Source organism: Passer domesticus, chromosome 14 (assembly GCF_036417665.1).
Source record: "Passer domesticus isolate bPasDom1 chromosome 14, bPasDom1.hap1, whole genome shotgun sequence".
In the NCBI taxonomy this organism is placed as follows: domain Eukaryota; kingdom Metazoa; phylum Chordata; class Aves; order Passeriformes; family Passeridae; genus Passer; species Passer domesticus.
Genome location: NC_087487.1, coordinates 7,635,592 through 7,649,740, shown reverse-complemented (window position 1 = coordinate 7,649,740; position 14,149 = coordinate 7,635,592). Strand labels below are relative to the sequence as shown.

The following is a 14,149-nucleotide window of genomic DNA, read 5'->3' as shown; positions in this document are numbered from 1 at the left end:
AAATCTTCAATTCCCATTACTGTGATTTCAAAGCTTTGTGAATACCTGTGAATATCTTTCCTTATCCATTAGGTATATCCAGTGCCAGTAAAGAATTCATATCTCTTAGGGAACAACATAGACAAAAACTGAAGTCAAACTTACCAAGCATTGCAAGATTCCACTTCCACTGATGTTTTGACTTTAGTCTCCCTAGAGACCCTGTAAATGACAGCAGTCATTTCTGTGGTTTCACTTCCAGTAGTTTGCATGGGCACCATTACTCTAAACCCAGCTCTAACCTAACTCTCTGAACTGCCCAGCCAAGCTTTTGTTGCTCTCGGGTGGCAATCAGTGATCAACCTGCTAGAACAGAAACCATTTAATCCCTCCAGAACACAACTTCCACACTAACTGAACTTGATTGACTTCCATCTAGCATGCAGTCCTTTGTAAGAGCAGCAGTTTGCCTCCTGACCAACAGCAGCTGCATTTTCAGTCTTGCCATACATTGAACATGGGGTTCTAGAGGTGTAAATGTGCTGGGCAAACTCAGCAGTGCAGCTTTGTCAGCAGCTTTGCAGGCACTGAGAGCAACTGCACTGAGAACCACGTGTTTCACACCCCATGAAAATAAAGCAGAACAGAGGTGTTCAGCAGAACATGGGTGTTCAGCAGTGGGACACAGAGATTTAGGTAAGAAATAATTCCAGGTACATAAGTGATAAATTAATACATTGTGGGAAAGTTCTATGAAATTCAATTACAAGTTCAGTTTACTGTCTACCTCTTTTTATGACTTCAAGTGCCAACAATACCCTATCTGCTCAGCCTGAAATGAGGTGCTGCAGTTTTTATCTTCCTTGTTTTGAGCCACTCCTCAGAGACACTGAAAATAAAATATCAAGTGATACTTTTACTAAGGAAAACTTTTATTTCAACTGTGCAATCAATCAGTATTTAGACAGCAGTTTCATAAACATTTGGCATTTAAACTTCTATTATTTTTTGGCATGACCTTGGGGTAGTATATAAACAACCCTGGAGGGGAAAAATGAACCAACACACTAGGTAACATTTACTAGAATGCTAGAAAAAGAAAAACAAATCCACATTATTAAACAAAATAGTTTTTAAAAGACATTAAAAAGTTACATTCAAATCAGGGCAAACATTAGCTTCCCTCATGCAATGGAATTCATGGAGCTGATCCCCTGAGACAAATATAAAATTAATACAATTCAGCTCCATCCTCCATTAGCCAGTCAGCCATTGCTGCCCTTAGAAGAAAATGGCACACAGAGTGAAAGGATCCAGACCACCACAATGTCAGATACACACCTGGCTCCTACACTGGCAAGTCATTCACAACTTTAAAAAAAAAAAAAGAAAAAAAAGAAAAAAAAAGAAAAAAAAGAAGCCAAAAAATCAAAAAGCAACATTTGTTTAAATCAGTTTTTCATATACAGTTAGTCTTCACTGAAAACACACCAGGCAGATGCAATGTGAGTATATGCAACCATGAAAAGCTGAAAACTTCTCTTTTTGAAGGAGCCCTATGGAACCAGAGGGCCCAACACAGCAAAGCCTTAAGCATGTTTTTGTATCCCTTTTGAGTCAGTCAGGAGTGGGCTCAGCATAAATCTAGAGGAATTTCAAAGAAATGAACTTGCATTTGAGTCAAACTGAATTTGTGTTCTTTTCTCTGCTAGCAGAAAGTGATGTGGACTTGAAGAGCTGTGGTTTTGAAACACATGTTCCAAAATGCTACCCAGTGTTATTGTAGAAAGGTGCTCAGTATTTCCTGCAGACAGGAATCCCTCTGCTGCAGAGGTTGCCTGCCATTGGCAGAGCTGCAGCAACTGGCAAGTGTGTAACAATTGCCCAAGCTAAGAACCACCACTTTATCCAATTACTAAGTGTAATTCTGCTTTCAATTTTATGAGAATAATGTCAGTTAATTGATTTCTGTGAAATCCCACCAGCAGTACACGTGTGCAGCTCTCTCTGGTTGCCATGAATGGGATTTTGGGCTAAACATGGAGTGCCCTGCAAATCCTACCAATGTTCCCCATGTCAGGAGATGGAATTTCCCTGCATGAACTTCATTAAACGAGCAAAAATTCATAAAATGAACAAAAGCTCAGAGTTTGCTCAGAGTAACATTTTACTGAGAGCCAGCAGTAGATATGCTTGTGTACACCCAGGCTGCAGCAAATGAGAATCATTCAAGTTGACTTGATTTGCAAGGAAAAAGAGGTAAACTGACTTGAAATACTCAGTGTTTACTACAGGCTAATGCTGGATTCATGGAGAGTTCTAAGACTTCTGTCCTTTTAAAATAATAGTACTGTAAAGATTTAAAAAACAAAGAGAAGCTTATTTTGTTTGTCCAGACTATGCAAACTGAGATACAAATTAATTCTCCCATTGGCTTAAAAAGAAACAGGATGAGGACCCTGATTTGAGTAAGACAAACAAGATGAAGCTCATATCAAAATCTTGGGATTAAACCCAGAGAAGGAATGAACTATGAGAATAATTAAAAACAGGCAAAGCAACCTCTTGATACTCTTTTCTGTTAAAAATGTCATCAGTTATCCAAAAAAATGGAGAGCTAATATAGGAAATTCCTGAAAATAGGAAGATTTTTCAGGTTTCTCTTGCAATAGCAGAGCTATTAAAAAGTAACCAAGTGATGTGCCCTGTCCTGCACAGCACACACATTCCCAGTCCTGGCTAACTGCTGAAAGATGGCAGAGCTTTTATTTGTCAAACATGAAGAAAGCACACAAGTGTAGCTGGGGGCAGATGGAGCATTTAGTTTTGACTCCAGGACTTGCTGTGGCATTGAAGGGCAGATTCTTTCTTACAAACACCATCACCATGGTAAGTCAGTTTTGAGGTTTCCTCTGTAAGCTTTGATGCTTTTCAAGTCACATCAATGGTAACATTTTTGCTTTTTTTTAAAAAACACAAGGGTTGCACATACACTTATTGCACCTGCCATGGCCCCTTAGTTCTTACAACACCTAAAATCAATTCACATAGTGTAACACTAAATTCCACATTTATGTTCATCTTCCAGAACATATTTAGCAAAATTCATAATTAAGAAATTATATTTTTTTTCTCCAGGACCCAGTTTCTACAGACATAACCTAGAAGAAAAACCTGGAAAACCTGAAACCAGTCTGCCTGCTGGGTTCTGCCAGCTTTTTCTAGGCAAATGGAATGAACAAAGGGAAAAACTCATTCCCTTAGACAGCCATGGGTATAAACTTTGAAAAAATTATAACCTGTAAGATCATATTTATAATTACATGCATTGGCTTCAAGGCTGTGAAGCATTTAAACTTTTAAATTTTGCATTGTTACAATTATGAAGGATTGATTCTGCTATTAAGTTCAATAGAGACATTATCAATTTCTACAATTTTTCTGGATATTCCTTTGCTTACCTTGTTGGTGTTTTCAATAATAAGACAAATTTTCTCTCACAAAATCTTGTGATATTTTAGTACTAGGCCATGAATTTTGAGGAGAGGATTTTTGTTCTGTAGAAATCATGACTATGCCAAAGGGAAGCACATGAATGTAGACTGGGTTCTGGAGAAGCGTTTTATATTTGGTTAACATAAAAATAAAGAAAAAGAATAATTAATGCCTAACTAAACTTGCCTATACGCTGAGGTAACCTTAAATATCTTTGGTTTTCTTTATTTGCTGATAAGAAGTACCTTGATAAAACATTAAGTGATTAATCCAGTTCTGGATGCACTGCTCTCTAATACACTGAGTATTTTCAACTCTTTGGTATTGAACTTCAAGCATCTATATAAGATTGGCAGATTTTATATGAAGTCTGTTTCTCTCAGATTATCTATAGGTTAAACTACAGAATGGGTCCTTGGAAGGAAGAGTTTAGGATTTATAGCATTTACCTGTAACGAGGATTATTAAATTATACCCCATTGCCAGTACTTACAGCAAACAAGTCTTTGGAGAAGCAGTTACCATCTGCATATCAGCTCTTTCTGAATGCAACTAACACAAGAGGCTACTCTGAAAGATGAAGTGTGAAACTTCATGCTACAGTTACACATTCTTACTCTAGTTTTGATTAATTCACACTCTACCTAACTAAAAACAGTACTCTGCTGTACACTACACGTTCTGCCTGACAAGACCGAAAATAAATCTTTGGTGAAAAGTTTTCTTTTTCTTCAGCAAGTAGTAAAAAAACTGTTTAAAAATATTTTTCTTAATACTGTACTGTTCATCAACTACAAGCTGGAGAAAAAAAATTACACTTGGAATTCTTTGGAGATATCTGCTGGCATTTTAAGTTTCTTTAAAGGCTCTTGTAACAACAAGGTAGTTAAAATTGTTCAATACAACTCACCTATGCAATCGGCTACTAAATTCAAGAAGTCCTATTGGTTTTTGTTAGTAACTACTTATACAATAAAATGTATTCAGCTCTTCAAACCTATAGCTTTTTAACTAGTTCAATTCCTTTTGGGTAATATGTGGCTTCCTTCTCCTCTACAGAAAAGTCTTTGGTACAAGATCATTCTCCAAGCATTTGAATTGCCACTGGTGAGTGTGTACTGCGTGCTTCAGGACTGGCAACAGCTCCAGGAAAGAACTCCAGGAACCAGAGCCTGATTCCTCAGCACAATCCAACCACGAGAGTAGGGCTTACCCACAACTTCTGACCACCTACTGACACTGAGGAGCAACACAGGAGGTGACATCAGCCTGGCACACCCGGAGGTGACATCTCAGCCCCAGTAACGTCAGTGGGAGTTCTGACAGACTTAAATAGAGCCAGGAGTTCCTATGGTTGATTTCTCACAACATTATATTTTAAACAATTTTTTTTAAAGTAAAAACATATTCCTAATTTTTTTTTCTTTCTTTCTCTCTTACTTTTTTAAGTAGAACAGGGAAAGAGAAGGAGTGAGAAGAGGACTGGATATAGATACAGGCAAGTTTATAACATTGGATGATTCCAGCCTCCTCCCCGTCTCTCGCTCTCTCCTATTAAAACACAAAATGATACCCTGTCAGTTTGCTCCACGTTTCTGTGAGGCAGCTTAAAAGTAACAAACTGTTCCCTGAGTACAGGAAAAAACAACAACAACAAAATAAAAAAAACCACTAGAATAATTTTTTAAGGAGGTAGTATAAAACAGGAATTGCATGGGTTCGAGGCAGTAGCAGTACTCACCTCTTTCAACAGACTCTTCAACTAAAGCTCTGGCTTTTTTTATCTCTTATGGTAGCCTAATCAGAGTTTTAGATTGGCATATAGGTGAAGTCACTCCCTGAGCTAAAATTCCTGGCTAATAGCACACTAGGTGAAGGCAAGGAGCAGGTTTGCATCCTAACAATTATCAGCACTCAAAGATGAGCAGAAATGAACTATAAACTCATGTAACAGCTTATTTAAAATATCTAAGAAGCATTTAAGGCATCTTTCTGTACTCCAAAGGAACTTTATGAATGCTAAAAAGGAATAAGGCAAATCAGTAATTTCATTATAAGGCAAGGCACTACTGCTAAGAAGTACTGTGATACTGGAATACTCAGTGTTATTATCTATTCCATAACTCTCAGACAAAGCCAAGCTGTTTGAAAATGCTGAGTACTTCTTCATATTGCTATGATTTTTAGCCTTAACTGTGAATAAAGGGGCAATATTTGTCACACTGTGGGGAATCCAGCATGTCCCAGAGCCCCAGGGATACAGCATATATGCTGCCAGCAGCTGCTGGCACAGGTTTCTGAGGAAAGGCACTGTCCTAGGCTTACTGAGGGTCTAAGAAATCAAGAGGTACAGAAGATTTCATGTGGCTGTATATGTGGAAGTCCCAGTTCTCCCAGTTTTTAACATACTCGGTGTCAACCACATGAAATCATACCATTTTATACTCTGAGGTTTCCTTCTTTTTAAAGACAGAGCTTCAGCTAAACAATCTTGTCCACCAACCTATACAACTCCCTGATCACTGAGTACACACACACACACACACACGCTCTCTACACATAACTTGGGGCGGGGAAATGAAAACAAACAACTCCAAAATAAAACAACACTACTAGGAAGTATCATCAGTTCCATAGCTGAGACCAACTAGAACACAAATGAGGTAAAGCAGTCGTCATTCGGAGTTCACCTCTCGGCAAACTGAGGTAGATAGTCAGCAAAAGGGCCAACAGCCTTCCCTTTGCTCCAGTGATGTATTCTTAACCTTCGTCAGAAATCTTCACTCCTTTCACATTTTTTGACCACCGAACATTCAAAATGAGTGAGCTTTAAAAAAAACAACCCAAAACATAGGAAACAAACCCCCCCAACATTCAACAGAACTATGGATCACCCGCTAGGTCAGCCGGGCTTTCCACAACGAAACTTTGGCTCCCTGTTCATTGTCCTTCGAACAGACACAGGCTGGGAACGCGGCCGGGCTCAGGCGGGGAGGCTCTGCCGCGGCCGGGGGGCAGCGGCCGCCGGCCCCGGGGCCTCCGCGCCCTGAGGGCTCCCCGCGCCCTGAGGGCTCCCCGAGTCCCTGCTGCCCAAAGGGCTGCTGCCCGGAGGGGTGGCTCCCGGCACGGAGGACAGGTGGATCTCGTCGTTGGACTCGTGGGAAAACCTGCCGGAGTCGCCGGTCTCGTGGCTCCCCTCGCTGTTGGCCGAGTGCTCGGTGTCGGCCGCCGCAGCGAAGGGCAGCGCGAAGTTGGGCGGCTGGCCCGGGGAGCCGGGGGAGCCGGCCCGGCCCAGCAGCACGGCGGGGCCCGGCTGGTACAGGCACACGAACCTCCTCTGCGGCTGCACAAGAGCACAGAGAAAAGAGCCTCAGAAAAGCTGAGCCATATTTGGAATTTTTATTGCATTTCCTGTCTCATATTCTACCAGAATGCTTCTCTCAGGGCTTTCCTAGAGAAGTTTAAAAATAATCAATCTCAAGTCTTCCTCATACTTTTCTCTTCCTCAGTAGATGAAATAAACCTTCTAAATAAGCATGGCTAATAAAAAATTATTTCACTGGGGAGACAGGAAGAGTATTTTAAAAACACACTTGGTAGAGCTCCCTCCCATCACCTCATAAGCATTACTCCTTAGGCAACAGCAAACATTTTTCATACAGAGGCAGCAGAAATAAACAGCTGTTTGTAGAAATGTGTTCAATATGATTTTACAACATGGATATCAACACTTTCTAATTCTTAAACACACAGGAGCACAATACAAGTTAAAATGCAATGAAGGATGGTTATATGCTCCATAGGTATGAATTTGCATAGTAATGTTCCAGATTTGGTTTAACACTTCAGTTTTAAACTGCTCTTTTTTCTCAGCCAAATAACAAATATGTCCAGACCAACAATTGCAGAAGCAAGACTGTTCTATTCAGGTTCTCAATTTTCTCAGTACTTTGGGTATATCATCTAGTTTCCCTTCTTTGTTTCTCTTCAGCCAAAAAAAAATTTTAGCTGCCAGAGTAAGAAAGGATTCTTTATTTTAATATTATTTTTGTTTGTAAATACATATTTAATTTGTGTTTATATTTATACAGAGTCTCTGCAGAAGTAGTTCATGCAATGCAAAGTACACAGAAGTCTTTCTGCTCACAGATACAAAGGCAAGTAAGCAATCAGTTAACAGCAGAGTTAACAGTGTCTGCCTACTGTAAAGAGTCACAGTGTCCTGACAACAGTATCTGTCAGAAAATAGAATTTCTGTCAGGCTTTAGTATGGTGAGGTAGAACACCATCAGCCTTACACAACTGAAACTATCCAATTAATACTAAGACCACTAAATATGTTTTTCCATAAACAGAAAACTATGTATCTTCCTTTGCAAAGAGGATATTACAGTAAAGATTGTGCACCTCTGCCCATTAGAGCAATTACCTCTTCAGTCTTTGCCTTCTTAGCATCTTGGAAGAACAGCCACCTTTTCTTGCCATTAGTCTTTGTGACAGGCCCATAGCTGTTAATAATCAGATCAGATCCTCCCTACAACAGAGGAAAATGCAGACATTTATTTTAATAAATTTCTAAGAGACTGAAAATATTTTTATATTCCTACCTATTGGTTTCATACTGAAAATGAAGACAAATGAAGCCTCAGTAGTGAGTCACATTTCGTGGTCTGGTACACTTCTGCTCAAGACAAGTCAAGAGCAGACCCACTAAATCTGGCAGCTTTCTGTCCAACCCAAAGCTGCAGTACTGCAGGCACACAGCAAAATATTCCAGCTCCTGCTCTTGCTCTAGCACTTAGAATGAGGCCATTCCTAGGCAGTGTCTCTGCCTCTGCCGGGTCCATTTCCATGTCTCAGCTCTCACACATCTCCTCAGGGAGCAGCTGCACTCAAGTTTGCACTGGGAGCAGAAGAAGCCTGAACACAGTATGTGAAAGGAAGGCCACTGTGGTGGTGTCACACTGGACTCCTGGACTGAAGGTTCTGCACCTCCACTGGTACTTTCGGCCATCTAGGCTAATTTATAATGTGACTGGGTATGAGTTTATAAACTGCAACAATGGCTTACCAGTAAATATAGGGAAAAACAACACTTTTCTGAACACCTGCTTAGTGCCATAATTGACTGGACTGTGCACAGGCACTGACTGAGCCAGGTGCTGACAGGAACTCTCCCTTTTCTCCTGGGACCAGCAGAGGCCACCGAGCAGCTCTGAGTCTGTGGAGCCTTTATCCTTTGATGCTGTGCCAGGGCCACACTCTGCAATCTGCAGAGTACAGTTGAAGACAAGTATACTCAACCAGATCTCCAGCTGAACTTGCAGATAAGCCTTGAAAATTTGAGCCTGGATTGCCAACTTTGTGTTTGTCCCATTAATAAAACAGCCTCCTGGAGGTTCATAGGATATATATTTTACTTTTGATAAGGACTCTGATATTATAACAATGAATTCTAAAGAAAGATTTTTGACCTGGGAGTTAGCAAAACTCACAGTACCTTAGCATCAATGAAGCTGTTTCCCACTATCATTGGCAATAGGGATTCTTCATTCTCTGCAATTCCTTCAATATTCTTCTCCACCTCATTAGGACTGGCTAATGAGATGCTGGTATGTGACAGCTGGTCAGTGCTTTGCTGCACAGGCTTAGGAGCAGATGCTTTCCTACACAATGTTAAGGAGGAATAAAATTGACCCACAGGAATACAAGAAAAAAAATCAAGGATAAACTTCAAAGCTATTATTAATCAAGTAATCCTGGTATATTCTTGGCATTTACATTTTGTTATATGATACTCCTAACTCACACGGAATTTAAATGTTATTGCTTGTGATAAAAATAACATCTGCTTCCAGTTAATCATACACAGTAGGCTACAAGCTTATGTGCAGACAGGAATTGTCATGATTAGTAATATTACTTGGAGGAAGTAACCACTAATGACATTAAGACCTTTCTACCATACTACACAGAGACTATCTCCCAATTCATATTTTCTCCTGCATGTAAGCTAAAAAGCCCTTGTTACTGAAAAACACTTTCAGTGAGTTTTTAAATTTATTATTTCAAGTGACTTATATTTGTTCTGATCCCAAAGTTTTGGGCAGAGTCACTGGGCCAGTTTATAACCTTTAGCAGCTGATGACAGACACAGATGGTGACTTGCACCACTGCAGAGAAACTGCATCATGGATCTGCTTTAAAAGCTGCATCATGGTACTCCTTTATGTCAGAGTTCCTCCTGTCCAGCAGCACCAGGGGGTTAATGCCTTGCCAGCCAGGTGTGGGCAGGCTGGAGGGTTCAGCAGGAGGAGCAGATGATGAACAGCAGCATGCTTATCTGACCCAAAACAGGGGCTCAGCTGCAAACATGCCTCACACTGAGTTGTCAAAGCACCACCACTGACTCACTCTGTGGGCTCTTCCTCCTTTTCACTGGAGAGGGGGCTCAGGCAGAGTAGCAAGAGCCAACAAAGTGCTTTGTTTACAACACTGGTAGAAACAGGTGAAGAGACAGAGTACTTCAGAGAACTTAGCTCAGACTTTGAGAACAAAAACATACCTGGCTTTACTGCGATAAATTAAGATCAGGATGCAGATAAGGATGCAGGTCAAGGCTATGCAAACCCCAACAACAATGCCAGTCATTGATTTTTGGTCCAGATGGTAATAGTCAGAATAAGCTGTATCAAAAAGGAACACAGAAAGGCTCAGTAAGTAAGAAGAGTTAACCCCTGCTCCCTGTCAGGAAATTAATAGGGTTACAGTTACAACCACAGAGACAAATGCTTCCTTCTAATGAGATTTCCAGGCCTTCTCTGTCATACATTTTTATACTTTTGAAAATAAAACTTGTAGACCAGAGGAGTGTCTGGTCAGTGCAGTCCTGGGAGGGGAGGAAGAGGACAGACCCAGTGCTGCTGGTATCTCAAGCCAGATAAGGGACTAAAAGGAAATGCCTTAGAAGACTGGCTGCAAAGTTACTGATGTAAAATTCAAACCAGTTAGGTATTCTCATTTCTGAGCAAGAGAATTAGACCAGTTCTGAGTTGAACTGAGATAAAAATTCCAAAATTGTTTCATTTAGAAGAAAATGCTACGCTGTTAGGACTGCCTCACATAAAACAGAATGGTTTACCCAGAAAGTGGTCACAGCTAAAACAAACAGGGATCTTTTCTCCCCAGTACTTGTGACAGAGTAATCAAAACACTGCTCCTGACCTGTGGAATCTCCAGAATCCAAGCGTTTAGGTCTCTGGTTAGACTCTGATGTCTCCTTTGGCAGGACAGCAAATTCCACTGCATTTGAGAAGGGTCCTTCTCCTACTTCATTGGAGGCAGCTATTTTAACCAAGTAGATGTTTCCTGCTACAAGGTTTTCCAGCAAAGCCATGGTCATGGCTCCTAGGAAAAGATAGACAAACAGTTCCAGTTTGACAAAATTTTGGGGAAAGACTCAGATTTAGACATTGGGACCTACACTTTTTCCCAATAGCACCTTTAAAACTTGCTTGAGGATTGTGATCACTTTGATACATTCTACCCTGCATGTACAAGCTACAGAATGAACAATGGACTTGCCTTCTCATCCCTGGTTTCCTTTCTCTGCATTCTATTTGAACATAGGACACTGTGAAGTGCCAGTATAGTTCAGAACCAAGATCCAAGTATTGGCTGTGGCACACAGCACACCAACCCTAAATCTAGCACAGCTGCATTTCAGTGTGACAGCCTTTATGTTGTGATCACGTGTGAGGAGATGCACCCAGCATTAACCAGACTCTCAGGCAGATAAACCAGAACATTAAACCTCTCTCACATGTGCCTCTCCTCCACCTACTGTACCATGAGCGAAAATTGGCATAACAAAAGAATCCCGGTTCAGTTCATCAAATTTCAAGTCTAGTTAAATGAACAGGAAGCTCTGCAGAGTACCTTATACCATTATTTTAAAATAAAATTAAACCCTATTTAGACTTGTGTAGGCTTCCTTGATTACTGTGCATCTAAGCTGTGCTGCTAAGAATATTACAGAAAATGTCTTTTTCGTACGCTAGGGATTCATTTCTTAAAGTCCCTGAAGGCAGGAAAAAAGATTAAGAACACAAATAGGATTCACTAGCATTGTCCTTAGACAGGCAAAACTCCTATCAAAGTCAATGAGAGCTTTGCCTGCTCAGGGACTGCAACTACTGCTTAGAATTCCAATTCATTTCTAAAATGCCTGTGTTTCTTGGTACCACAGAAATACGCTGCTTTTATTTCCCTACAGTGGCAGTTACAGCACTAAATCTATCTCTTTGCTTTCATATAGTTAATTTACTTTCTCAAACTGAAGTAAAAAAATTTTAATCAGTTTGAGAAGTCAAAATGTATAGTATCATGGGAGCCTATAAAATATAAGGTTGTTTTGTTGACAGAAAAGATTATACATTTGGCAAAAAGGAAGCTACTTCAAAAGCCTCTTTCAGTTCTTCCACAAAAAAAACCCATTAGCTGAAAGCATTTGAAGTAAAATGTGAGGTATCTGTAACCAAAGGAGCTGTAATATTTAGCACCAGCAAGGGTGAGAGGTCACATTTCAATATCACAGGCTCCTTGCCACCAGCTCCTTTCCAATCTGCTGCATTGCTAAGGCAAGTGAGCACTTGGTACTGATTTACTGCACACCAAGTGTGCAGGGGCTGTAACTTCTGATCCACTTGAAGAGAGCGAGGGAAGAAGGGGGAGGTGGCTGGAACATAACTCACATCATGAATCAGCACCAAAATGCAGTTATATTTTCTGGTTTTGCCAGGCCTAACACAAACTCAGTCAAATTAGGGGGTGGGTTGGGAGAAAATTTCCTACATAAACTAAAGCCCATGCTAGGACTTTTATAAGTGACAGGGTTGGTTTGTGGTTGTTTGGTTTGGTGTTTTCTTTAATTTTTTTTTATTTGAGGGGATTTCTCTGGAGGTATGAGAATGGAATGGAGTCAAGATTTCACAAATCTTCTGCAGAAAAGTTTAGCATCAAGACAAAACAATGCTATTTATTGCATAGGGTTAACTGATCTAATCAGAATAAATGCATTAAAAAATCCAAACCCTGCTTCTACCTAAAATTACCTTTGAAAGGACTGTCACATGGTATGTGCCCAATTTTATCTCTACATGCTAATTTCCTTTTACAGACGTTTTCATCTATACTTTAACTAAGACCATAACAGATTGTCCCAGTTTGTCAAGATGCCTGAATTCCACACCATGCCTCAAACCCCAATATATCTGTCAAAATGCAAAATTTGTGGCTCTAACATTGATGGACACAGTAATACACTGAGATTTATAGCTCTCCATTTGCTCATTGCCTCCAACACTTTCAGTATGGGAACACATGAAAATGTTTACTGTTATTGCCATCCTGCCATCCCAAATCTCTGGTGAAATACTATCAGAGATGCTGTTCAGTTTCACAGGCATGACTGAGCTGAACAATGCATCTGAAAGCAATTCAGCCACTTTGCTGCATGCAGCAAATACAGTGTATCATCAACAGAATGACAAGATTTAGTCTTCAAGTATCAGCTCTCTGTGAATTTATATGTGCTGGGGTTTTTATTGAGTAAAAAATAGAAGTAAATTTGTCCTTTAATATAACAATATCACTGTTTCTTCCAACAATTTAGTTGGACAACTTTATTTAAATTACTGTTTCACTGAACAATTTTAATAGTGAAAACCTGTGGGCTCAAGCTTCCCCTGTAGTTAGACCTGACTGATATTTCAGACTAGTTATCTTTCACCAATTTAGTTCAATAGTCCTTTTCCTGTTACTCTTCACAGCTGCCCATTTTCTTTGAGGCCAGCCTGACAAACTCCTTTGTGCTGCAGCAGACAAAGTGGCACTGCCACCTTTCAGAGGGGCTGCTGGTCCCTTGCCCTCTCTTCAGCAGCAGCAGGAAGAACGGCAGCTCTGAACTACAACATCTCACTCTCCATGATGGTGAATGAATTATCCTCTGTGAGGGCATACTCATTACGTTTTTAGAATTATCTCCACAGATGATTTACAGCCTCACTCTCTGCTGACAGCTAAGTTTCCAGCCAGGTAACAAAAGAGAACAACAAAACAGTAACTCTTCCAGGGCAATCCTCTGAAATAGGCTACTCAAGCATATGACTTTACTCTGTAACACTGAGTTTTCCTCGCTGGTTTAAGACATTATTAGAACATTATTTATTCTGAACTACCTCTGTCTATTTTGACTATCAATAGAACAATAAATGCCTATTACTTTTTTCTGGCAACAGTAGAAATCCGTTCTTGATTCAGCTCTTCAAATGCCAGTATTATTCAGAAAAGTGCCTACAAAAATTTATACTATCTCCACATTTAATCACAGAGATGTGACTGCAGTTCACATCAGCATACCCAAGGTACTGTGAGATTAGCTGGGGCTCAGCAGTAGAATAGAGCCACAGAGTTAAATTGAATTTGCAGAGTGATTTACTGGAAGTTGGAGAAAGTTCATTAAGCAAACTGAGCTAACTGGATTGGCAGTGATCGACAGAAACATATAAACTCACACAGCCACATTTAAACATCTCAGAGACTTCAGATTTGAAAGAGTGCATTTACAAAATGAAACCATCACAATCGTGGTTACAACAAAACTGAGATTGATGTA

The 14,149-nt window shown here is 40.1% G+C and overlaps 1 protein-coding gene across 1 annotated transcript in view; it reads right to left on the bottom strand.

Moving 5' to 3' along the window:
- Positions 1 to 14,149, bottom strand: part of PRTG (protogenin) — an 85,826-nt gene that overhangs the window by 3,710 nt on the left and 67,967 nt on the right. Inside the window, exons 16-20 of the mRNA XM_064389464.1 lie at positions 10,699 to 10,881; positions 10,040 to 10,160; positions 8,975 to 9,140; positions 7,904 to 8,008; positions 145 to 6,817 (exon numbers count right to left, since the gene is read on the bottom strand). Coding sequence (XP_064245534.1) covers positions 6,458 to 6,817; positions 7,904 to 8,008; positions 8,975 to 9,140; positions 10,040 to 10,160; positions 10,699 to 10,881 — 935 coding nt within the window. The 3' untranslated portion in view covers positions 145 to 6,457. The remainder of the gene's footprint in view (positions 1 to 144; positions 6,818 to 7,903; positions 8,009 to 8,974; positions 9,141 to 10,039; positions 10,161 to 10,698; positions 10,882 to 14,149) is intronic.